Below are 26,625 nucleotides of genomic sequence, written 5' to 3'. Positions count from 1 at the left end.
CACACACACACACACACACACACGCTCGCTCAAAACAAAACATGACCTGTTCTGTGCCAACAGACCTTCATTCTTTTCAGTGACAAAAAGAAGACTACCTTTTCTTTAACCTGTGGGTCTATATGAATGTACAACTGTTGACGCAGTTTCCTCATATAAACATACCGTAGTATATGCCCTGCATGGTTTCTTCTTCCTGTATTATAACCCTCACTTCCTGTTTCCTCCCTCCAGGAGAGACCAAAACTACAGTCTCACCCATCATCCCGAGTGGGGTCAGCGACGGCCAGTGGCACTTAGTCCAGCTGCACTATTACAACAAGGTAAGAGTCACTCCCGTAGGTCACCACGGCAACCTTCACCCAAAAGGCCAGAGGAATTCTGGGCCGACCACAGCCCTGAATGGCTATACGATACGCTCAAGTCGTTGGACGTGGTAGTAAAACAGGAAGTAATTCAATGGGTGTTTTGGGTCATTATCTGTCTTAAGTGGCGCAGATACAAGTTGTGAGGAGATGTATAACATACAGAGGCTATGTGTTTTTATCTTTTGTGGTGTTGTCTTCTCCTCGTTCCACTTTTGTTCGTCCTTTGTAAGCAAATACTCATGCCCTCGGGGCCTGGCAAGACAATGGAAACCTGCTTTCGATCTACTAAACGGAGATTCACACAATGCGGAAAAATAGTATGCTTCTTGAAGAAGCAGGGCTCGTTTTTACGGTGATGATAGCCTGTATTCCGCCATCAAAGACGCCGTCTGCTTTTCTGCAGGTGGTTTTTGGGTTTTTCCTCCCATGTAGCTGTGCTGAGTTGTACACCGTTGTTGTTACTCGAGCTTGTTTGAAGATGACCCGGTTCAGGTTTCACAGCTTGTTGAATGCCTCGTTCTCTTTTTCTCCCACCCTGTGCACTTCCCGGGAGTGCAGAGGATGGAGTCGTCTTCCTCTCCGTTCTGGGAGCTTGTGCGAGGCCCGCGGTTGGTGGAACGACTTGATTCTCGAAAGGCTCGCTTTCGTGGCTAGTCTGTTTCTCCTCGCTTCAGCCGACAGAATTTGGATACTCTGTCTCTTTCGGACTTTCAGACCGTGAAATCCGTTCTGCTCTTCTGTGTTTCCTTCCCTCGTTCTGCCTGTTCAGAGATTCCCCCCAGGGAAAGGGCAGGAGTAATATCCCTGTTGCGATTTTTATCACGTTTTGTTTTTCCGTCGGTTTTTATTCTCTTTTTGTTGAAGTTTTGAACGTTGTTCATAGTGAGTCTGTTCACCTCTGTCCATGGTCGAGCCATGGGAATCAGACTGGGCCAGAATGTTCTCCCTCTTTCTTTTACACCGGAACAAACTCAGAGCTGGTTTGGGAAGCTTTATGAAAAAGAACCGTTTTCTGTTTTGCTGAAAGGTAGCTTTGGTTTACTTTGATTGTCACCACCCTTGTGTACTGAGTAAACAGATGTATCTGAGACCAGTAGATAAGTATCTGAATTTGAATGGAAGGGTTTGGGTTTGTCTAAACATGCTGACCACATGCCAATACCATGGGGTCTAAACATGGAGGCTGAACTTTCTACCCAACAAAGATTTTGATGTTGGTTTGTGGTCATGGATTATGTTGATGAGTAGGGAAAAAATCGAGGTATTTTTGTCTTTGGTAATTTAGAACAAAGAAAAGAAAAGCGGTCATGACATGATTGTTCTGGGGGGTAGACAATTGCACCAAGCACCAAGAGTTGCATCATCTTGCACTGGGGGCTGTTTAAATGCTGATTTTCTGGCATGGGTGTATCAGGATTTGGGGATTCCAGACATTGAGACCTGCCTGTAAATTCCTGAATGTTCAGCCGTCGTTTGCAGAGCCTGTTGTCCACCCGTTTAAGCCCAAAATGGTTGCCATGAGGATTCCTCAAGGAATCAAGTTGGATCACCTTGGCCTCCTGAAGCACCATCAAGATTAGGGCCTCATAAATCAATATGGAGGCACTCAACCAGCACCAAGGACTCTGGTGCTGAGTTTATACAGGGTCAGAGGTCAGGAAAACTGGGGTCTCCAGATGTCACCCCGTGGGTGTCTGTGTGTGCTTTGGCAGGGTGGGTGGGTGGGGGGCACAGAGAAAGCCAAAACACGGGATAGAGCCTGGTCACCACGGGAACACAACGATTTCTCCTTGAGGGGCATTTCCTACTGACACCCTGACGGAGTCGGAGAAAGGGATTCCTGAAATTCCTGATTTGTTCGGGACGTTGTTGGCTCTCCTCGTGACTGGAGGGTAGCGTGCGGTTTAGCCTGATTCCACCAGACGGGAGGTCCCTGGAATGAGCTGGTCCCAACCTGATAGCATCTCAGCGTTTGAGATCAGAGACCAGTTTGGCCTTCAAGCACACAATGAATGAGGACACTGCAGTCCTCCAGTCGTCGATTGTTTACTCTAGTCCATTAGGCATTTTGATTTTATATTTATGAATTCAGCATTTTCTGCGGGTAATTCAAACCTCCCTCCCCATAGCCGTTTGGTAACTCTGAATTTTTTTTAATATTCAGTGTTTTATGAATGTGTCGTTCGGAAATCATAAGTGTTCGTTCGTCTGTGAGAACCATCGGCTGTAGTCAGGTGACTGTCTGCCACCTCCCCCCAACTCCACATCCAGCTCTCCCCCCCCTCACCCCTCCCCCCTACAGCTGTCAGTACATTAGAGACAGGCCTACTGAAATGACATGTCTTCAGGGCATCTGAGGAGCGAAACAAAGGTGAGGTCACACTCAGGCTTTCTGTGTGGGAGGAGGAGCTTGGTAACAGGGGCGGGGATATGGGAGCTACAATGCTGGCCTGAATTTCTTTTGTTGGATTGCTCGAATTCACCGGGTCAGTTCGGACATTTTCTGGAAGTCTTAGTGGAAAAAAGTCACCTAAGTTACACGTTAGCGTTAATAATATAGAACCGCTCGTATAAATATAGCCAAAACAGACTGGTAAACGCGACTGGTTAACAACTCAAACAGGAAACGTAAGCCGGTGACCTCACAATACCGTCCCACAACGCCTCTCCCCGCGGCCCCCGTTGTCATGTAAATGTGTTCGTTCTCGGCCCGGCAGTGACGGGAGAACAATGGCGGCCCCCCCGCCGTGCCGTTGTGTCGGGATAATGGGCCGGCCTCTCTCCCGTCCCCGGTCACCAGCCTCCCCTGATTAACCACGCTCGTCTCCTGCCAGCGCCAGCCCCGCCCCGTTCACCGCACGCATGAGCGGAGCGCGTCTCCAGTGAGGAACGCGAGAAAAGAAGCCGCAAAGGACTTTCGGGTCGCGAAATTACAGCGTTTATGTATGCGCAGCGGTGGCCATTTTGAAGGTTCTTCGGTGTTGGGGGAAAAAAACATTTCTTATAAATATATAATTGAATTAATGACATACGGTTTCACACATCCTTTTCTATTCACATGACGAGAAGCGGGAGTTGCTTTCAAGCAAGGCCAGTGACTTCCGGCTGGTTGTTCTTCAAACCTGACAGAGACTGAACGGGAGCCAAAATGGACGCCTGAATGTTTTAGTAGCTTAAATGCATGGAACAATCTGGAAGCCGCAATGGCTCTGGGGCACTTGGTTGCAGTTTACTGCGCTGTGCCGAAGGGTTTGTTCCGTTGCTGAATTGCAGCGTTTTAAAATGTGTTTTAGGGTACTTTAAAACGGAACTGTGTGAGTACCTGGTGTCTGGGCCTCAATCCAAGAGAATCCAAGTTATTCAATTTATAAGAAGATCAAATGCTGTAAACCTGTGTGTGGAAATGTGATTGGTCACAGTACTTCTGGAGACAATATTATTAACTAGTCCTGGTGTGTGTGTGTGTGTGTGTGTGTGCGTGTGTGTGTGTGTGTGTGTGAGTGCGCGTGCGCACGTTTGTTTTTGCCTGTATTTATCCTTGTATCCCTCCACATTCTAAACTTCTCCCGACCCCTTAAAATCCTCCTCTCCTCTTGGACTGTCAGATGGGCTGAATTTAGGGGAGTGAATTATGTTCTCAGTTCCGCTGTCAGGCTTAGCTGAATGGAAACAGGGCTGTCGTACATCTCAAAACAGGCTGTTCCTGACCCCGGAGTGCCAGGTTATCAATAAAGCAATCCAGAACAACGCCGTAAAACTGTCCAGATGAATTCAGTTAGCGCCGGCTAGCACAGCCGGTTAGCACAGGCTAACCTCCTTTAGTCTTACATTTTATCTAATTTAAGCATGTTTTTTTAATGTAAGACATTTTATCGAAAGGGATGTTTACCATCCCTCTCATCCACATATTCACAGACAGATAGGCATAGACTGCTCAGTACCAGCAGTGCATATTTTAGTGCCGTGTAAATATCTTATTCCTGAATAGCAACTCATTAGCATGGACAACCAGTGTCCATTATTTCTTGTGAATGAAAACCGATTTCATGAAGTCCGGTGAAATGGGGCTCTAGTACAGGAGGAACAAGCTTGAATCACCCTGCTGGGTAGAGTGGCAGTGTTAGAGTCGAGCGAGGCCCAGAGACAGTTACTGTGAGGAGCCGTAGGGGCAGTTGGGAGTGCGGGTGGAGGATTTTTAAAGAGGGGTCTAACCCGTGCTTTCTCTCCCGTGGTCTACCCAGGATAGTCTGCACCTCCTGGACTCCAGCGGGGTGCTGCGTATTCCTCTTTACACAGCATGGCTGGAGCTCACCCACAAGGAGGTACTGTGCCCTGCCCCGCCCCGCCCCGCCCCGCCCAAAACGCCCCACCCTCAAACCCCCCTATCCCACAGAGCCCCCTCTACAAAGTGGTCCCGCCCACCGCGCCTTGCCCCTACCCGCAAAGCCCAATCCCAGTTCACGAAGCCCCGCCTCCCAGGCTACAAAGCCCCGCCCCCGTCCACCAAGCCCCGCTCCCAGTTCCCAGGGTAACGTGCTAGCATGGTCTCCACTTCCCTTCTGTAAAAACGGGTGCTTTTCCAGGTACGTTAGACGCATTCAGGTGGGGTCAGGGTGCTGTGTGGGGCGGCCTGTGATCTTGCATGGAGGGGACAGGCTGGATTAAGTCTGTGGTTTTGTGTGGGGCAAACTGTTGTCTTGGGTGTGGTTAAGGAGTCAGGGTGTGGTTTTGTGTGGGGCAGACTGTTGTCTTGGAGCGGCCTGTAGCGTAGTGGTTAAGGTAAAGGACTGGGACACGCAAGGTCAGGGGTTCTAATCCCGGTGTAGCCACAATAAGATCCGCACAGCAGCTGGGCCCTTGAGCAAGGCCCTTAACCCTGCATTGCTTCAGGGGAGGATTGTCTCCTACTTAGTCTAATCAACTGTACGTCACTCTGGATAAGAGCGTCTGCCAAAATGCCAATAATGTAATGTAGTGGATGTGGTTAAGGAGTCAGGGTGTGGTTTTGTGTGGGGCAAACTGTTGTCTTGGGTGTGGTTAAGGAGTCAGGATGTGGTTTTGTGTGGACAGAGTGGTGTCGTGGGTGTGGTTTGGGTGTTGCTTAGATCAGAGTCTGGCTGTGGTCTTGTGTGGGGCAGGGTGTGAGGGGCAGGGTGCTACACCGTTGCCATCACAACAACCTCAATTCCATTGAACCACCGTCGCCCAGGTGACCAATTACTGTCTCAGGCCACTGCAAATCCATCCCGGCCCCAAAGGCAGAACTCACACTGAGGTATAAACACGACATTTACCTTCTTAATACCGCCACCCCCTCTCAGTGCCAAGTTTTTAAAGTACAAAGCGTCGTATTTAATTTCACCGCGAATACGGTTTTGAAAAAGAGGCCGGGCCAAGAGGTAGTCCGATTGAAAGAATATACATTACAGAGAAAAACAAACACACAAAGAGCAAATATCGTGTGTGGGTATTGCAGCACACAAACGGGTATCTGACCTGGCCTGTCATGTACCATGAGTCCTGTGTATCGTGTGTATGAGGTGAAATGTTTCAGACAGCGTGACTGCAGTTTGGTGATAGGGGCAGTTTGGTTGGGCTCTGGGCTGTACGCACGTGGCAGACAGCGTTTGGGGTTTATCTGGGGGGCGAGAGAGAGAGGGGGCTCCAGCCTGGAACCCGACACTGATATCTCACTTCGTCGTTTCGAGGGTGCCGAGTTTTCTCCTGACCCCCCGGGGCTCAGTCCCCCTTGACCACACGTGCTGAAACCGTGATATCGCGAACACGTGCCCTGCTGTGACCCCTGACCTCTGAACCAATCGCAGAGTATGATAGTGCTAGCCCCACACATGAGCAAGAACAAAAGCCTCAATCAGACGTACCAGGCTGGTAATAGGGAAACATCCTGACTGATTTCCTGGTCAGTTCTTGTTTATATATACAGATTGATTAGAATGTCTCCTGCTAAGTCTAATCAACTGTATGTCACTCTGGATAAGAGCGTCTGCCAAATGCCAATAATGTAAATGTAATGTAATGGTTTGGTCTGTGTGCCTGTGGAGAAAGTGTGAGATTTAGACTGTTCCTGGGTCAGTTCTGATTCAGTATGCGAGTCTGTGGAGTTGGTGATTTACTCCTCTCCAGGGGCTATTCTCGAGGGCCCGTGTAGCTTCGGCTGTTCCTGACACCCTCCGTGCTCACGTTACAGACGGCGCATTCTGCGTGCGCGGGATGTTTAGAGCTCAGGGCCGTGTTAGCGATGTGGAAGGCCACGGGTCTGGCGCGTAAATCACTTGCCGACCGATTCATCTCCCCGCTTACCCCTGCGCGCCTCTCTCCTCGGCTCGAAATAACCCCCCGGGGGGGGGGCCAGGAGTCCCTGTCGGCTCGCTGACCCTCAAACCGCTCCGGGGAGTTTTGACGGAAGGCGCGTTTCCATCGGCGGAAGGGCGCAAACGTCAAAACGCACGAATGCTGTCAAACGGCTCGCCCTCGTCACCCCCCTGCCAGGTACAACACTTTAACCCTTTCAGTCCCGGGAGAGCCGTATGATACTGAAGCATAACTACCGTAAAGACCCTGATACCTTTTCAACCAATCAAAATGACTGCTATACTATTGTTTTGAGCCCCTATTAAATCCCTACGAAAAAAAAAAATGCTTTGACGGGCGTCACACAGGTGTGACAGACAGAACTATGGTTGAGAGAGAGAGAGAGAGGTTGAGCGGAGACGTTTATGGGCGGGCTGGGCAGGTTTCACATACACAGGTGTGAGTTGCCATCCTTTCTCCACTCCTGCCCCCTACTCCCCTCATCTTCAGTACATCTCCACTCACCCCTCTCTCCCTGGGTCTTTGCATTGCCACCTTTCCCTAAATAAACACTGTTCTCTTCCCCCCTCCCGCCTTCCCCCTGTACGAGGAATAGATTCCACACGGTTTATGTAGCATGACTAAACACTCGCATCAAATGAGTCTGGCTGCTCCGACACCGTTTATATCCGCTGTGAACACCTGGCACATCTGACGCATCGCAGCTCTGCCTGCCCACTGCTGCCTGGCCCTTCTCTCTTTCTCTCTCTCTCTCTTTCTTTCTCCCTCTCTCTCTCCCTCTCTCTCTCTCTCTCCCTCCCTCTCAACCTCTCACACCTCCGTTTGTCACGTTCTCACATGCCATCTACTGTATCTCACACCTCTCTCTGTCTCTTTCTCTCTATCTCTCTCTCTCTCTCTCCCTCTCTCTCTTTCACAGCGTCTCGCAGTCTTCTTGTCTCTGAACTATGAAGGCATTCCTCGGGACTGATGCAACCACAGAACCCACTGCTCCTTTTACCTGTGAAGCAGCCTGAGCCAAGTCAGAAGCATTTCACTTTATTTTGATGATGGTTTTTGTTTCCCAAATGGTTTTGCACTTTTCCCGACTGATGCGTTAGCTTTTAGGGATGGGCCTTGCACCCTTTATAGCTCCGTCCATTAGCCTAGCGCAACAAGAAGCACGTCAGGTTCTTTTTTTTTTTTTTTTTTTTTTGGGCTGTAGCCCTTTCGAAAGCCGCAATATGTCAGCGCAACGCGATCTCTCGCCGACGTTTACGCCCGTCGTAAAATTATGATGGCGTCAAGGGAAAAGCCTGAAGGACTGAAGGATTTGTTTTGTTTGCCAAAATATACATTGCTTCCCGTGACAATTACATCTGTCATCCCGGCGGTTAGTAACCTGAACTCAGTGGGAGCTGTGCGGTTTCGGGCCGTAACGGTGTCTACCTGTAGGGACCTGCTCCTGGGGTCGCAGAAGGAGCAGACAGGGGGTTGAGACGGGTGGCGGTACGTACATCGGAGCGGTGGGGGGGTGGGGGGGTGTGAGGGCTTTTGGGGCACGGTCCTCCTTCCTCTTGGCTCGTGTTATGAAGTTTCTCGGAGCAGCCAGTCTAAACGGCATTGCCCTCGCCCTCCCCTCTTTGAGAGGAGCTGGCTGAATACGTTGCCATGGTGTCAGCGAGGCTCCCGGCCCCCCCTGGAGTCGGGCATTGAGCTGAAACGGGGGATTGTCAACACCCCAGAAAGCAAACTGGAGACGGCAAGGAGCTGCGTGTGTGAGCCAAGTTCACCGTCGCCACGGGAACAGACAATGCACTCCGCACTCACTGTGTTTGCCTGTTTGACCCCGTCAGTGCAGTGAGAAGTTTAAAGACCAGATTAAAATAATTATTTTATACATTAATAAATAAATAATGCTAGCTATGGTGTGCAGCTATGCAGTGATATTTTAAACTTAAATATTTAAACTTGTCCAACCAAAAATCCAACCAATCTTAAACTGGCAGCGATAGGAGTGTTTGGTATTCGTAAAATCTGGAGACCATGTGTCCTGTGGAATTAACAAGACATTTTAACCAATCAGAGGTGCAACCATTTAGTGGCCAGCCAATCAGAAGTGAGCTTGAAGTCAATAGCCATGCTGAAGGGACATGCTATGTAACCTTTTTGAAAGAGGCGAGACTTTATACGAGGTGGGGCCCGCCACTGGTGAATCAGTTCAGCTGTGCTGGAGGAGGGGCCAGGAAAGCCTGTAGCCTGATGATTGCCAGCTCCTGGGTGTTTAGGACAGGTGTGAGAATAGCGTTGCGGAAAGTTTGGGAAACGCTTGTGGCTGGACAGCTGGACAGATTGATTAGTATCTCCATCTCCACAGCTCATGTTACAGAGAGATACTGATGTGCTTAGCATGCCGATGGAGCAATGATGAACAGAGAAACAGCCGTAATCCTAATGCTAACCCTGTCCCTAATGCTAACCCTGACCCTAATGCTAACCCTGACCCTAATGCTAACCCTGTCCCTAATGCTAACCCTGACCCTAATGCTAACCCTGTCCCTAATGCTAACCCTGAGGGACCAAATTCTTCCTACTTAAAGGCTTCAGTACCCTGAATGGCCAGTGCAAACTTTTATTTCCCAAGAGGCCCTAATATGGGACAACTTGGGAAATAAAGATTTTTTACTTACCTAACCCTGACCCTAATCCTAACCCTAACCCTGACCCTTATCCTAACCCAAACTCTAATCGTAACAAATGGCACACCACTGTGCAGAGAGTCCAGCCCATATCTGGCACATCTGCGAGCCTCGCTTGCACCCAGCCTAAACACAGAGCCCCACATCTGCTGTGGATTCTGAGCACCTGTGGAGTGACCCACCCAGATCTAGCTCCTGAGGTCAGCACCAGGGCAGCCTCGCTGGCGGGCTACCCCATCAGTGTTTCTCTTACCAGTGTTCCTCTGTCGTGTTTCTTTTATATATATATCTGAAAGTTTTATGGTAATTAATCTTGATTGGTCAGCATTCTGTGGTGCTACCACTCAACCTGTTAGCATTCTGTGGTGCTACCACTAAACCTGTTAGCATTCTGTGGTGCTACCGCTCAACCTGTTAGCATTCTGTGGTGCTACCACTAAACCTGTTAGCATTCTGTGGTGCTACCGCTCAACCTGTTAGCATTCTGTGGTGCTACCGCTCAACCTGTTAGCATTCTGTGGTGCTACCACTCAACCTGTTAGCATTCTGTGGTGCTACCGCTCAACCTGTTAGCATTCTGTGGAAGCGTAGCACAATATATTCACATTCTATGTAGTTTAGTTCACTGAAATTTCTCCCGCTACCTTGGCTCCCATCAGAGGCTTTGAGTGTGTTTTTGTGAAGCGATCCCCCCCCCCCTTTTTTCCGCGTCCCGGCCTCAGCCCGTGTCCGGCCGTCAGCACGCGTGTCCCCCGGGCGTCGAGCAGCAGGTGTTAGCGCTGACAGGGGGGGGTGTGAAGAGAGAGCGGCGGCCAGCAGCGGGCAGGGTCGGTTCACAGGGCGAGAGACATCGCCAGCCCGCGTGCCGCTCTCTCTCTCTCCACCCCCTCGTGTGTGCCTTGGCCGAGCTCCAGCCGTTTTAATGAGATTTCGGGGGCCGCTCGTTTCCCTTTCATGCAGGGCGGGCTGTCGTAGGCGCGAGAGGGACAGCCAGGCTCAGCCAGGCCCCGGATCCCAAGGTCCTCTAAAAATACAGGTCCTCAGTTTGGTCTACATCTGGAGGAGGCTGCTTCTCAAACGTTAGCGGTGGTGACTCAACCCTCGTTGTGAGCTTGACCCTTAACGCTGTAATCAGAGCATTATTCTTTCTGAGTTGTTAATCCCTTCAAGTAATGTTTAAATTAAATAAATTAAATAAATTAATAGAAAACATATTACAATATTATTTAATTGTGGCACATTTTAGATTTGTCTCCGGTAGACTTAGGAGGGCTGAAAATGTTGCTGTTGCTTTTTTGCAAGATGGCTGGCTTCTTCATTTTTCCAAACACCTATTAACCTGGTTAAGATTGTCTGCCACTCATCTCACAGCATGTACTGACACGTCTCTGTGACCGAGCAGTGTTTGCATTGTGGGGCTTCGCCCAAGGACGGCAAACTATTAAAATGTTTTTTGGCAAACCCAGGACTATGCAGTTTTTCCACGTTGCCCATAATGCACCGCTCGACTGTCCCACCAGTGAAGCTATTAGAGGGTCCTGTCTCTCACAGCCTCTCCTCTGACAGGAAAGAGATGGAGAGAGAGAGGGGCCTCCCAGCGGCAGTGTGTGTGTGTGTGCGTGTGTGTGTCTGTGCCGAAAATACCGTCCGAATCGCGGTGTTTGTTTGGCAGTCGCTGCGGAAAACTGCAGTGTTTTTACTGTAATGGGCGGGGGAAGGGTGGGGCCAGGTCCGGGTGCCCACTTACCGCCAAATGATGGAAACTACTGTCCCTGAAGAGTCCATCGTCTCTGTCTCTTTGTCTTTGTGATGAATGATTTGTCAGTGTTGTTTTCTGGTAGGTACTGGGAGCATTGCCAGGTTTTTTTTTTATAGGTTTTATTTTATTTTACTTTTATTCTAGTGTACTGAATTCAATATGATGATGTTTTAATAAAGGTGCAAAGGTTCTGACTCTCTCTACCTCTACCTGTATTGCTCCCTCTCTCTGGTTCTGTCTCTCTCTCTCTCACCCCTATTGAAAAGGTCCTCACTAATATAGCACCCTGTCCTTGGCATGGAGAAAGCCTCAGACTGCTTCTGCAGGCAGGCTTTCAGGAAAAACACAGGAAGTGATGAAAGGAACTGTTCCCAGGGCAGGATTGCACCCTGGCCAATCATTACAAAACTTTATGAGTCTATGACTGTTTAACTGGAGCAGTGACTGTGTATAAAAGGAACCGGCTTCATTTAACCACAAAAATGTGTAATCTGGTTCTGTAAACAATGGACTATAAATTCTGGACTTAAACAGAAAATATATTTCAGGCCAGATTATAATGGCATTGTGAAATGTTTCAGGTCATAAGGCAATGCAAATAAATTATTTTCCTTTATGATACACTGTTAATCCTCTAAGACTGATTGTTCAAAGATAATTGTTCTTCACCAAAGATTAACCCGATTATGTCATGTCAAGTATCAAACAACAAGCCTTGTATGGATAATTCTTAATCCTGATGGCTTTGTGCTGCATCTTGTCAAATAATCCCTGAGTTTCAGTTGAATACATTTAACTTCTCCATAGAAGATTCTGGTTTTAGGTTGTATTGGTTAAATGATGACGGCAAGGATACTGCATTAAATATTTAGTGTAAATAGCCATAGATGCTCTAAAATGACATGTGTTTTTGAACTGTGGTTGACGGTTTATGAATGTTTATGTCTCTTTCCCATCAGTGTTTCCCCTGGTTTAATGAGCAATTGGTTGTGATGTGTGTTGTGCGTGGTTCAGTTACTTCCTGTTGTGGTCACATGACTTCTTTTTGTGTTCCAGCCGAACATGGGGCGTTTGGGCATTCCTCAGGGACCCTCGGGGGAGAAGGTGGCGGTGGTTGCCGTGGACGACTGTGACATCGCCATGGCGGTGCGCTTCGGTGGCCAGATCGGGAACTACTCCTGTGCTGCCCAGGGAACACAGACCGGCCAGAAGAAGTGAGTCTGCTCGGTTCTGCCCGGTTCTGCTTGGCTGTGTTTTCATTCGGTTCAGTTTTCTGTCCGTTTTGTTTTCTGTCCATTTTGTTTTCTGTCAGTTCTGTTTTTGTTGATCTCAGTTGGTTCTGTTTTCAGACAGTTCTGTGTTCTGTCGGTTTTGTTTTCTGTCAGTGCTATTTTTGATTGGTTCTGGTTCCTGTCGTTCTGGTTCCTAGCCGCACTCTGACCCTCTCCTTCCCCTCCCTCTTCCTCTGCGGTAGCTTCTGGAGGAGTACTGTCAGCTTGTTGTCCTCCACCTCTCTCTTCTGTGGTAGCTTCTGGAGGAGTACTGTCAGCTTGTTGTCCTCCACCTCTCTCTTCTGTGGTAGCTTCTGGAGGAGTGCTGTCCGTGTGTTGTCCTCCACCTCACTCTTCCTCTGTGGTAGTTTCTGGTGGAGTACTGTTAGCTTGTTGTCCTCTGCCTCACTCTTCCTCTGTGGTAGTTTCTGGTGGAGTACTGTTAGCTTGTTGTCCTCTGCCTCACTCTTCCTCTGTGGTAGTTTCTGGTGGAGTACTGTTAGCTTGTTGTCCACCGCCTCACTCTTCCTCTGTGGTAGCTTCTGGTGGAGTACTGTTAGCTTGTTGTCCACCGCCTCACTCTTCCTCTGTGGTAGCTTCTGGAGGATTGCTGTCCGTGTGTTGTCCTCTGCCTCACTCTTCCTCTGTGGTAGTTTCTGGAGGAGTGCTGTCCGTGTGTTGTCCTCTGCCTCACTCTTCCTCTGTGGTAGTTTCTGGAGGAGTGCTGTTAGCTTGCTGTCCACCGCCTCACTCTTCCTCTGTGGTAGCTTCAGGAGGACTGTCAGCCTGCTGAGAGGCTGAAGGAGGCGCCCGCTCTAATGGCGACGCTCCGCAACATTATCGATCTTTCCGGAAAATCGCCTGTCTCTCTGCCTTATTCCCCATCGGCGTTCCCCGGACCGTCGGGCAGCATGTTGTCAGACGAGCGTCAGCGAGATTAAAGAGCCTCTCGCTCTCAAACCTTATCTCTGCAAAGAGCCACTCTCCTTCTGCCCTGCGAGCGTGTCCGAAGGCAGCAGTGATGAAAGTGGAGGCATGTGTCCACAAAGCAGGAAAGGAGCCCTTTGACAGGCTGGGACCCTGTACGGGGCGATAAGTCGGGGCTGGTTTGAGGGCTCGATTGCTGTGCTCTCCACTTCAGCCTGACGTCCTTGGCCCTGGTAACAAGGGAGAACATTGTGTTCATCTCTTCAAGAACAGCAATGACACATTAAATCCACACAGCTTCTTCAAAAGAATAAGACCTTGTGTTTTGTTCTTTTCTCTACGCACCACCAAAATAGTTTTAAAACATGCATTTTATACACTGGATATGTTTGTGTTTCTTTCTTTGAGTTGTGAGATTGTAGGGCACGGATCTTGGTCCACTGTGAGCTTGTGCAGGGTGCTGGACTATTGCGCTGTTGGCCAGACAGAGGGATGTGCAATAATGATCATTATTGTATGCAGATTAGATTATTTTCATGGCACCTGTCGTCACTCTTTTGCTCTCAGTTGTTTAAGGCTGGAGTGTGTCAGTGTGAGGCTGGTGTAGAGCAAGCACAGTATGCTGAGCTGATATTGACTATAGCAGCCACCGGACTTACAACTGTGCTTGTTCACATCCTGACTTCCAGTAGAAATTCTTCATGTCACAGCTAATGTTAGTGCATGTCCTGTTATCCATTATGGTCTATTAATAATGTAATTGGATTTTAAAAGTATCATCTCCAGAAGTTTCTGGCCAGTTGGTGAGCTTGTGTGACCCCGTTGTGACCCCGCTGTGACCCCGTTGTGACCCCGCAGGTCCCTGGACCTCACAGGACCTCTCCTGCTGGGCGGTGTTCCTGACCTTCCCGAAGACTTCCCGGTCCAGAACCGTGACTTTGTGGGCTGCATGAGCAACCTGACCATCGACAGCAAGCCCATGGACATGGCTGGGTTTATCGCCAACAACGGGACCACGGCAGGTACTGACTCACCCCTGACTCCTCACCTGTGTGATTGGGGTCACCCCCCACCCATTAGGAGACATCTTGTCCAGCTTATAGCTCCTGGTATAGCTGTACTCCTGATATAATGTGCTCCTGATGTAACTGTGCTCCTGGTATGACTGCGTTCCTGGTAAACCTGTGCTCATAAAAAATAAAAAAAATTATATTTTTTAAATTATGAGACAATACAAAACACTGTGCTTATTTACAAAAAGCACATACATTTATACGTTAAAATGTACAGTATATGGTATAACTGTGTTCCTGATATACCTGTGCTCCTGATATAACTGTGTTACTGGTATAACTGTGCTCCTGGTATTCCTGTGTTCCTGGTATACCTGTGCTCCAGATATAACTGTGTTCCTGGTATAACTGTGGCCCTGATATAACTGTGCCCCTGGTATGACTGTGCTCCTGGTCCTGTGCAGGCTGTGCTGCTAAGAGAAACTTCTGCACAGAGAACCTGTGTCAGAACGGCGGGTTCTGTGTTAACCAGTGGAACACGTACTCCTGCGACTGCCCTCGCAACTACGGAGGGAAGAACTGCGAGCAAGGTGAGGGTGTGTGTACGTGCGCGTGTGTATGTGTGTTTGTGTATTTGTGTGTCTGTGTGTATTTGTGTGCACGTGTGTGTGTGTGTGTATTTGTGTGCGCGTGTCTGTGTCTGTGTGTGTGTGTTTGTATTTGTGTGCGTGCGCGTGTGTGTGTGTATGTGTGTGTGTGTGTGTTTGTGTGTATTGTGAGGTCCCAGGTCAAAAACCAGGCAGCAAAAGATTTTAAGTGAAAAAACTGAGGTTCATTTATTCTCACAAAAACATTGAAGGGCAAGGGCCGATGAGAAAGAACAAAAAAACAGCCGTTCCAAAGCCTCCGGCTGGTGGGTTCTCGGTTCCTCAGCTTTCCTTGGCTTAGGGGCGCGGCACTACTCCAGGCCTGTGGCAAACTGAATGAAAGATCACAAAAAGTCAGCACAGTCACAGAATTCACCATAACACACTCTCTCCAGCTCTTGAGAATTCCTGTCCTTAAAGCCCTTGGCCTCAGTCAACGCAGCTCATCTGTGCTTGAGGGGGTGTGGCCAGGAGCAGTTTACAATCGCCAGGTGTGCCTCGTTGGGTCCTGATGAGCTGTTCAGTGATTGTCCTCACGACTGGTACTGCGTTTCTCTCCATGGTCCTAAAGCCCTCCAGCATATCAGTTGGAAAATACCTTCCCTCAATCACCTGGCCGAGAGGTATCCTCCTGCGGCAGGCCCTTGATGAGGGCCAGGTTGGCCCAGTGGTACCCTGAGGGCACAGTATATGTGTGTGTGTGTATGTGTGTGTATTTGTGTGCACGTGTCTGTGTGTGTGTGTGTGTCTGTGTCTGTGTCTGTGTGTGTGTTTGTTTGTATATGTGTGTGTGTGTGTGTGTGTGTATGTGTGTGTGTGTGTGTGTATATATGTGTGTGTGTGTGTGTGTGTATATGTGTGTATAAGTGTGTATGTGTGTGTATATATGTGTGTATAAGTGTGTGTGTGTGTGTGTGTGTGTGTGTGTGTGTGTGTGTGTGTGTATGTGTATGTGTGTGTATTTGTGTGCACGTGTCTGTGTGTGTGTGTGTGTGTGTCTGTGTCTGTGTGTGTGTTTGTTTGTATATGTGTGAGTGTGTGTGTGTGTGTGTGTGTGTATATATGTGTGTGTGTGTATGTGTGTGTGTCTGTGTGTGTGTGTGTGTGTGTGTGTATATGTGTGTATAAGTGTGTGTGTGTGTGTGTATATATGTGTGTGTGTCTGTGTGTGTGTGTGTGTCTGTGTCTGTGTGTGTGTGTATGTGTGTGTATATGTGTGTGTGTGTGTGTGTGTGTGTGTATGTGTGTGTGTGTGTGTGTATATATGTGTGTATAAGTGTGCGCGTGTGTGTGTGTGTGTCCCAGCTGACTCTGCGGTTGGTAAGAGTAAGTAAGCTTCATCTGTGCTCACCGGGAGGCACGCGTCCCCTGCAGCACCATGACAAGCGCGGCTGGTTTCCACGGGAACGGCGAGAGGCATTCCTCCACACGGCCGGTGGTCCCTGCGCGCTGGATTCACCTGAGGCTAACGTGCTAAGACTCCCACTGCGGGAAGCTGCTTATTTAAGGATGTCGCCCCGTTGTGCCCGGCCCTGTAGGATCATGGTAATTGCAGCCTTCGTCTGATTTATGGATTAGCTCCTCCTTTGAGGCTGCGCGCCACCTGCCTGCTAATTATCCGCCTTTCGGCCGCCGTGGAGGAAGATGACGTGATGGCCGTTAAAGTAGCCCGCCTGGTGCCGTGCAGTCATGGGTTCGAGCCCCCGGCGATGTTGTTAGCTGACTAAGATCGTAGTCCTCAGTTGGGAGATACAGGAGCTCTCGCTATGCCAGAGGTCGGCTGGGGAACTACAACTCCCTTGATGCACTGAAGTGATACGGATTGATTTTCTGCACTGCAAAAAAACAAAGAAATATTTTAGTCTCGCAAAAGTGTTGAGACTTAAGGTCTTATTTTTTATTTTTACCAATGAAATGAGAACATTTGCCACATTTGCTTGTCAAGTGAACATTGACTTAAAACAAGCTAATGTGTTTTCCTTGAGAGAAAATAAGAACTCAAGTCTTATTACAAGACTAAAACGCTTGTTAGGACGGTTACTTTTTGCAGTGTGTGTTAACCCTTCACTTCCCCCCAGTCGTTAGTTGACAAAGACCATGAGTCCAGAGCTGGGAGTAACACAAGCTCTCACCATACCAGGAAAACTACACCTCCCATGATGCACTGAAACCATACGGATTGGTTTGATGTTGTGACCTCTTCCTCCCCAGCCATGGCGTCCCCCCTGCTGTTTGACGGCCGGGCCCTGGTGTCGTGGAGCGATCCGGACGTCACCATCGGCGTTCCCTGGTACCTGGGCCTCATGTTCCGCACCCGGCAGGGCCAGGGAACGCTGATGCAGCTCAACGCTGGAGACGCCTCCCAGATCAGCCTGCTGGTGAGAGAGAGAGCTCCCCTAGAGTACGGGTGGAGTATGCGCACGCTGGCGTGTCCACAGTCCAAACCTGAAGATCTCTCTATTTCTGACTCTTTCTGTCTCTCCCTCTTTCTGTTTTGCCCTTTCTCTGGTTCTGTTTCACTCTGGCTCTATATCTCTCTCTATCTTTCCCTCTGTCCCTGACTCACACTCATTGTTTCTCTCTGTCTCTCTCTTGCTTTCATTCTGTCTTTCTACATCTTTTTGTCTTTCTTGTCATCTCTGTCTTCCTCTCACTCTCTTCTTCTCCCCCCTCCTCTCTTTCTCCCTCCCTCCCTCTCTCTCTCCCTGTCTCAGCTCAGGGGCAGCGTGCTGTGTGTGGGGGTGTAAGTGTTGTCTCTCTCCGTGTCTCAGCTCCGGGGGAGCGTGCTGTGTGTGGAGGTCACTCTCGCAGACCGGACGTTGGCAGTGCTGGAGTTCCCTCAGCTGCGGGTGAGTGACGGGCAGTGGCACCACGTCCTGCTGGAGCTCCGGAGCGCCAAAGACGGGAAGGACATCAAGTACATGGCCCTGGTGTCCCTGGACTACGGCGGAGTCCAGGTAACCGCGCTGGGTTTAGCGCTAACGCGTGTGCTACAGCACGAGGTTTAGCGCTAACGCGTGTGCTACAGCACGAGGTTTAGCGCTAACGTGTGTGCTACAGCACGAGGTTTAGCGCTAACGCGTGTGCTACAGCACGAGGTTTAGCGCTAACGTGTGTGCTACAGCACGAGGTTTAGCGCTAACGTGTGTGCTACAGCACAAGGTTTAGCGCTAACGTGTGACTGCATGTGCCACATAATGGCACATAATAGTGGAAATGTTTGTGTGGTGTTGTCTCTACTGTGTCATGCCATAACTGTCTTTACCTTGTGAACTAGACTTGATGGTCTTGGCTCTGGATAACTGATGCTCTCTGAGTACAGTACTGTAACTGACCTCTGTAGTTGTTCCAACGACCTTCAGTATGCGTTTATTGTATGGCTTTGGATAAAAGCGTTGGCCAAATAAACGTCACGGGGGCGTGAGTTGCCGATCCCTGGTGTAGCGGCGGTGTGTGGGGCGTGGGATGGCGGTAAACGGCGGATGTCCTCCACAGAGGACGGTGCAGATCGGGAACGAGCTCCCGGGGCAGCGGGTGAGGAGCCTGTTCGTGGGCGGGGTGCCGGGGCCAAACGGGACGGTCCTGCAGGGGTTCCGGGGCTGTCTGCAGGTGAGACTCCGCCCCCCCTCTGACCGTGACCATTACCTGAAACTCTCCAGCATCGGTACCCAATCTTGTGCCATGGAAGGACGAGAGTACCCAGGTTGTCATTCCAACCTATAACTACACCCACTGACTTCACTAATTAGTTCAACTTCCTCTGTGTTTGAAGTGGTATTCATTAGTGAGATCAGTAGGTGTCGTCATTGGTGGGAATGAAAACCTGCACGTGATCACGTGATTGGGCGCCACTCCTCTGCAGTAGGCTGTGGTACTGTGGTCCAGACGTGGAAAGTCCATGGGTCAGAAAGTAAAAGTCTGGCCGTGTGTGTCTTCTACCCATGAACCCATCCAGCTGATTTCACTGATTAGTTCTACGTCCTGGCTGAAGGATTGCTACGTGATTCCAACTCCAGGTGGTCCACTTTTGGTTTCTGAACCTGGATTGTTAACTGAACATTGTCATGCTGACATAACAAACAAGACTGGTAACTGAAAGCTGGTAATAGAAGACTAGAATTTTGAGAGAAAAACATTCCAAAAAACTGAAGGGTTAAATGAGTGTGTGTGTGCATGCTTCTTTAAAGGGTTGGATTAGTGTGTGTGTGTGTGCTTCTACAGGAGCCTCTGTTGAATGTTTATGTGTACATGTTACTGTTAGGGGGTTCGGATGGGGGAGACGACCACCAGCATGGCCAAGGTGAACTTGCAGCAGGGCCACAGGGTGGGGGTGGAGGAGGGCTGTGAGACGGCCGACCCCTGTGGCCCCGAATCCTGCCCCCAGCACAGCCGCTGCAGCGACGCCTGGAATGCACACACCTGCGTCTGCGAGCCAGGTAACCCCCGCACTGACCCCAGAACAGCCCTCTGCTGAATAACACAGTCCCTTAGAGTTCTGACACCATGCAAGACTGATCCCAGTACAGTTCAACACTGACTCACACAGAGCCCCTTTGAGTTCTGACATCATGCAAGACTGATCCCAGTACAGTTCAACACTGACTCACACAGAGCCCCTTTGAGTTCTGACATCATGCAAGACTGATCCCAGTACAGTTCAACACTGACTCACACAGAGCCCCTTTGAAGTTTGACATCATGCAAGACTGATCCCAGTACAGTTCAACACTGACTCACACAGAGCCCCTTTGAGTTCAGACACCTTACAAGACTGATCCCAGTACAGTTCAACACTGACTCACACAGAGCCCCTTTGAGTTCAGACACCTTACAAGACTGACCTCGGTACAGTTGTCTGTTGACTAACCACGAGCCCAGAGGTAGCCCTGGTCCTGGATAGCCGTAGGGTCTGCTGTTGCTTTGGAGACTTTCCACAGACGCCCGTCTGGTTTAACTATCCTGTGCAGTGAAAGATAATTCTGTTTAGAATTCAAGCTATTTATATTCATCAGAATCTTTCATTTGTCCTCTGTACTTCACATAGGTATTTTTAGAAGACACTTAACCACACTCATGGACAGTTTCCTCTTGTTGTCCTTGTTTGGGTGTGCTGAATTGGCACTGTCCGGGTGGTGTTTCTGAGCACGCTCTGTGCCACTCTTCCCAGGGTACTTTGGGAGGGAGTGCGTGGACGCCTGTCAGCTGAACCCGTGTGAGCACGCGTCGAGCTGCGTGCGCCGGCCCGGCTCCGCCCACGGCTACGCCTGCCAATGCGGGAGCAGCTACTCCGGCCAATACTGCGAGAGGAAGTACGGCCCCGCCCACTGCACCTGAACGCACCTGTACCTGCCGCAACACGCCCATCTCACCGCTCAGCGTGTCTGCCTGGGGAGTCTGTCTGTCTGTCTGTCTGTGTGTGTGTGTGTGTGTGTGTGTGTGTGTGTGTGGGGGGGTGTGTGTCTGTCTGTGTGTGTGTGTATGTGTGTCTGTGCGGGGGTGTGTGTGTGTGTGTGTGGGGGGGGGTGTGTCTCTGTGTGTGTGTATGTGTCTGTGTCTGCGTGAGCGTGTGTAAGTGCGTGTTTGTGTTCATATGTGTTTGAATGATATCCGTGCGTGTGTGTGTGTGTTTATTTGTGGTTGAATGATATCTGTGTGTGTGTGTGTGTTTATTTGTGGTTGAATGATATCCGTGTGTGTGTGTGTGTGTGTTTATTTGTGGTTGAATGATATCCATGTGTGTGTGTGTTTATTTGTGGTTGAATGATCTCCATGTGTGTGTGTGTGTGTGTTTATTTGTGGTTGAATGATCTCCATGGTGATGGTGTGTACACTATCTGGCTATAGCAGACTCAAGCTGTACTATCACCCACAGGGGCTTCAGTACAAGCCTGTTTTCCCAGAGTGCAAAACTAATCATTAAAATACCCGTGTTTATTGACGGATTCAGAGCTGAGGGGTCTGAAATCAAGTATTTATGTGCGTTTTGGTTGTTAACAATGTCTCTTACCAGAAATATGTCAACGCCTCATCTTTAAATGGAAGCATAGCAGATATAAATCTCATCTCATTGCTTTCCCCTTGGGGGACTCATTGTGTAATTATCTGAGTTACATTAAATTCCCTTCATTTAGTTCTTGATGCGTTGTGTAATTGTTGTACGCATTAACTAGGAAGTATTCCGGTTTTTACTAGAATTTCAGCTTAATACTGTATCTCCATACTTTCAAATATAAGTTGTTCTGCGACATTTGTTTTTATAACTTATAGAAAATATGATTTTAATATATTGATATAGGGTGGACCAGCCATGCCCCAGGGGGTGGTGGGGGAACCCCATTTGTGGTCCCTGTGGCTGTGACGTGAAGAAGGGCTTCAACTCCGACTGTAACAAGACCACAGGAGAGTGCAGGTGTAAGGTGAGCATGTAGTATGTCCAACATGGGTCCTTATGACATCACATGAGACCTGGAGTCTGTTTAACATGGGTCCTTATGACATCACATGAGACCTGGAGTCTGTTTAACATAGGTCCTTATGACATCACATGAGACCTGGAGTCTGTTTAACATGGGTCCTTATGACATCACATGAGACCTGGAGTCTGTTTAACATGGGTCCTTATGACATCACATGAGACCTGGAGTCTGTTTAACATGGGTCCTTATGACATCACTTGAGGCCTGGAGTCTGTTTAACATGTGTCCTTATGACATCATATTGAATGTATCTGATTATCTGGAACCCCCAAAAGCAAGATCTCAACAAAATGCGTGAATAAAATATTAATTAAATATCACCTAGATCATGTCATAGGTATGGTATGTAATATACAGTTTTGTGGTTTGGTTAAAATGCAGCTGTTTGATGTTTTTAGTCTTAAAGGTACAGTAGGTAATTTCAGACTTCTAACGGTCAAGAGAGGAATAGCAGTAACAAACTCCTTCAAACCACAACCCTGTTTATCCCTCCCCCTTCTCTGTAAACACGCTGATGTTGAAACGCCATTGACTGTGGCAATTCAAACCAATTTTCAACCAATGAGCTTGAACTATTGTTCAGCAATACAATGCTTTGGTACAGAGTGTCGGCCCGTCAACTGCATATTTTGAAACCTGAACTTAAGGACTATAAACACAGGCAGAGGGTGAGTCAACATGTCAGTGAACCTTTTTCAATGGTAAGAAGGGATTTGCAATGGTCCTGTAACAATATTTTAACACCGAAATCTTACCTATTGTACCTTTAATTATTTAAAATGGCTGTGTCCAGTGTGAGTCCAGTAGGGGGCGCTGTTTCACTCTCCCCGCTCCCTGCAGGCTAACTACTACAGGCCGGAGGGCGAGGACGCGTGCCGCCCGTGTGAGTGCTACGCGCTGGGCGCGCTGGGGCGGGCCTGCGACCCCCGCTCGGGACAGTGCCCCTGCAGGCCGGGGGTCATCGGCCGCCAGTGCAACCAGTGCGACAACCCCTTCGCCGAGGTGGCAGCCGGCGGGTGCCAGGGTGGGTCATTACATTACATTACATTACATTACTGTAATGGGTGGGTCATTACATTACATTACATTTCTGTAATGGGTGGGTTATTACATTACATTACATTACATTACTGTAATGGGTGGGTCATTACATTACATTACATTACTGTAATGGGTGGGTCATTACATTACATTACATAACATTATTGGTGCCAGGATGGTTGATTACATTACATTACATTACATTATTGGTGTCAGCCTCCCTCCCCCTGTCCGTCTCGGAGAACACCTCAATATCTAATATCATTTTTTTAAATGTACTCATGAACTGATTTGCCTTCCTGAGACATGAATCTTGACGGTGGTGCTAATACGTCGTGTGATTGTGTGATTGAAACTCTCTCTGGCTCTGGCTCTCGTAGCGATTACTTACCATATGACATGTGCTCGCGTAAATTACTTCGGATAAAAGTGTCTGCCACTTTTCAAAATTGTGCTTGTGATTAAAGTCATCCACTCTTAACAACGCAACGCAACATGAACGCCAGTCAGTCAGACATTTCCTCTAGCTAGTGTTTAATAAGCCTACACTTACTGTCTTGGTCTGCAGTGTAACTGAAAGGATATCTGTTTTCTAACTCAGTGTTCAGTGTTTATCATTAACGGCTCTCTGTTGGCGGCGGTTAATGGCGCGTGTCGGACCCCTGACCGTTGGTCGTTTCTCTTGTCCGCAGTTGTTTACGAGGGCTGCCCGAGGGTGTTCAGCATGGGAATCTGGTGGCCCAAAACCAAATTTGGCCGTCCCGCCGCAGTGCCCTGCCCTCAGGGATCTGTAGGTGAGTAATCTGCCTCAGAGTAAGGGCTGCCCAATCCTGTTCTTGGAGATCTACCGTTGAAGGGCTTTCATTGGCTGTCTACATTCTGCAGTGATCTGTTTTAAAAATATATTTATTTCAGGCTACTTGCTCATAAGTGGCAGGTACAAATTAATTTTTATTCATGACGGGTGTTACCCTCGGAAATCTACAGGAAACTAGTTTTAATTCTTTCAGTCCCAAGCCCAATATGAAGGGGGCCACCCAAATCCCAACGGGGTTTTGGCTTTGGTTGAGAAAATGTAGTTGGATTTTAATATGAGTTCATAAACAATAGTCGAGCAGTCATTTTGATTGGTTGAAAAGGTATAAGGTCGAGTGCCATATGGTGATTGATTTTTGCAGCAGTTACTGTATGCTTGAGGGTCATACTCTCGGGACTGAAGGGGTTAAACCAGTTCCTCACCTCTCCCGTTTTTTCTCCCAGGAACGGCGGTCCGGCACTGCAACGAGCAGCAGGGGTGGCTGCCCCCGGAGGTCCTCAACTGCACCTCCCTCACCTTCTCACAGCTGGCTAAGATGGTGGGCACCTCCTCGCGTTTCATTCGCCGCCCCGTGACATTTCTGGCCAATGGGGTGCCTTCTGAGACGGCGTGTGGTAACAGCCTCATCCCGGGGCAAACATTCCACAAAGAGAATGACTCAGATCTGTAGATATGTGTATTGATCTTATTCCAGTGTTATTACAGGATATGTGATGCATGTCTTGAGTGTGAGTGTAACAGACTTATGCTACATTGAAGTGTTTGTAACATCCTTTTTCCATGGCTTTTTTACCTTGAGTTTCAATCTTCTATAATTTCATTATTCTGTAATTTGTTTTATTATATTTCCTCCTGTAATTAAAAAAGTAATCTAGTGTATTATTGTCTTTTATATTACTGTCGTATCGGTGAACTTTGCTTTTAAGCATTTATTTATGCCTTAATTTATCACTGCTTCTCATTATTTTTTGTATTCTTATTCTCATTTCCGGTTCCTGTGCTGTCACCAGAGCGACGAGCTCCATGGCAACAAGACGGTGATGGACGGGCCGAGGTCGGAGACCATCGCCCGCCTGCTGCGGAACGCCACGGACCACACGCCCGTCTTCTACAGCAACGACGTGAAGACGGCGCACCACCTGATCTCCCAGGTCCTGCTCTACGAGAGCCAGCAGCAGGGCTTCCACCTGGCCGCCACGCGCGACACACGCTTCCACCAGGTACACGCGTTACATTAAAGTTAATTACATTACACTACGTTAGTTATTTACATTACACTACGTTACAGTTATTTATGTTACACTACGTTACAGTTATTTACATTACACTACGTTACAGTTATTTACATTACACTACGTTAGTTATTTATGTTACACTACACTACATTACAGTAATTTACATTACACTACGTTACAGTTATTTACATTACACTATGTTACAGTTATTTATATTACACTATGTTACAGTTATTTACATTACACTACGTTACAGTTATTTACATTACACTATGTTACAGTTATTTACATTACACTACGTTAGTTATTTACATTACATTACACTACGTTGCAGTTATTTATGTTACATTACACTACGTTACAGTTATTTACATTACACTACATTACAGTTATTTACATTACACTAAGTTACAGTTATTTACATTACACTACAGTTATTTACATCACACCACTACATTTCAGTTAATTACATTACACTATGTTACAGTTATTTACGTTACACTACATTACAGTTATTTACATTACATTACACTACGTTACAGTTATGTATGTTACACTACATTACAGTTATTTACATTACATTACGTTACAGTTATTTACATCACACTACACTACATTTCACTTAATTACATTACACTATGTTACAGTTATTTACATTACAGTACACTACATTAGTCATTTATATTACACTACACTACATTAGTCATTTACATTACATTACACTACATTACAGTTATTTAGCTGATGCTTCTATCCAAAACTACTTACAGTTCACTTGACGAAGCAGTAGACAATCCCCCCCACAACAGCTATGCAGATCGTATTGTGGCAACAGGGCTTGAACCGCCAAGCTTCCAGGTCCCAGTCATATACCTTAGCCACGAGATACTTTACACAGACCGCGGTATGCAGTGCACAATTCAACCAGCCTCCAGCCTCCTTTTATATGCCACAGTTTTTCAGTTTCTTGCGACCTCCAGTTTAAGGAAACACTGCCCCCTGCTGGGTAGCCATTTCTCATATTCATTCTGTGTGTGTCAGGAGTGCACTGTGGAGCGTATTAGCCACAAGCCCTCCTGTTCCCGAGTTTACAAACTTAAGTTCTGGTCTGATCGGGTCTTGTTTGCTTTGATAAATGTATTGCTTGGCAGTTGGATGACAGAAACCTATGGAATCATTTTTCATGGACAATTAACCCCCAAAAAAAAAGTTTGATCAAATTCTCCATGCTTTTTTGCTTCCTGTGTGTATTCCATCATCGATAACCCTTAATATGGAGGTGCTGACGTGTTTCTCTCCGCTGGGGAACCTTCCAGAATGTCGTCAGGGCGGGCAGCGCCATGCTGGACCCTAGCAACAAGGAGCACTGGGACCTGATCCAGCGCACGGAGGGAGGCGCCGCCCACCTGCTGCGTAACTTCGAAGAGTACGCCAACACGGTGGCTCAGAACATGAGGAAGACCTACCTCAAACCCTTCACCATTGTGACCGAAAACATGAGTGAGTTTGACATCCGTTAGCCCCTACATTGTAACTCTATAGAGCTGTGTGTTTGATATCCCTTAGCCCTCTACTGTAACTCGATAGAGCTGTGTGTTAGATATCCTTCAGCCATACACTGTAACTCTATTGAGCTGTGTGTTAGATACCCCTTCACCCCAAACTGTGAATTTTGTATGCGAACCCACAGTTTCCAATTGGATGTCGGAAATAAAAAGTGTGATTATCGTGGTTGAGGTTTTGATCAAAGACAGGCCGTTGGAGGATTGTTTGTGTTCCTTCTTCATCAGTTGTTGCCGTGGATTACCTCGACTCCTCCGATCCGGCCAGTGCCAAGATGCCTCACTTCCACGAGATCCAGGAGGCCTATCCCAAAGACCTGGAGTCCTCTGTGCAGTTCCCAGAGTTCTCAGACAAAATGGCCGACAGTGAAGGTAGACATTCCCCTGAAGGACACGTACCGGCCTCCAGTGGGCTATATCCTCTCAGCCTATATAAACCCCTCTCATAAACGCCAGCGCTAATCTCTACACATAAACTCTGAGCTATGTCCAGCTGCA

The 26,625-nt window shown here is 48.2% G+C and overlaps 1 protein-coding gene across 1 annotated transcript in view; it reads left to right on the top strand.

Moving 5' to 3' along the window:
* LOC133118868 (cadherin EGF LAG seven-pass G-type receptor 1-like) overlaps positions 1 to 26,625 on the top strand; it is a 70,693-nt gene that overhangs the window by 31,897 nt on the left and 12,171 nt on the right. Inside the window, exons 5-20 of the mRNA XM_061229123.1 lie at positions 235 to 323; positions 12,195 to 12,352; positions 14,195 to 14,358; positions 14,814 to 14,939; positions 17,208 to 17,374; positions 17,768 to 17,953; positions 18,492 to 18,605; positions 19,258 to 19,432; positions 20,164 to 20,305; positions 21,292 to 21,412; positions 22,313 to 22,496; positions 23,206 to 23,307; positions 23,774 to 23,868; positions 24,341 to 24,550; positions 25,882 to 26,065; positions 26,356 to 26,499. Coding sequence (XP_061085107.1) covers positions 235 to 323; positions 12,195 to 12,352; positions 14,195 to 14,358; positions 14,814 to 14,939; positions 17,208 to 17,374; positions 17,768 to 17,953; positions 18,492 to 18,605; positions 19,258 to 19,432; positions 20,164 to 20,305; positions 21,292 to 21,412; positions 22,313 to 22,496; positions 23,206 to 23,307; positions 23,774 to 23,868; positions 24,341 to 24,550; positions 25,882 to 26,065; positions 26,356 to 26,499 — 2,361 coding nt within the window. The remainder of the gene's footprint in view (positions 1 to 234; positions 324 to 12,194; positions 12,353 to 14,194; positions 14,359 to 14,813; positions 14,940 to 17,207; positions 17,375 to 17,767; positions 17,954 to 18,491; positions 18,606 to 19,257; positions 19,433 to 20,163; positions 20,306 to 21,291; positions 21,413 to 22,312; positions 22,497 to 23,205; positions 23,308 to 23,773; positions 23,869 to 24,340; positions 24,551 to 25,881; positions 26,066 to 26,355; positions 26,500 to 26,625) is intronic.

Source organism: Conger conger, chromosome 19, assembly GCF_963514075.1.
Source record: "Conger conger chromosome 19, fConCon1.1, whole genome shotgun sequence".
Taxonomy (NCBI): Eukaryota; Metazoa; Chordata; class Actinopteri; order Anguilliformes; family Congridae; genus Conger; species Conger conger.
The sequence above is the reverse complement of the archived record's forward strand: the minus strand, read 5'-3'. Positions and strand labels throughout refer to the sequence as shown.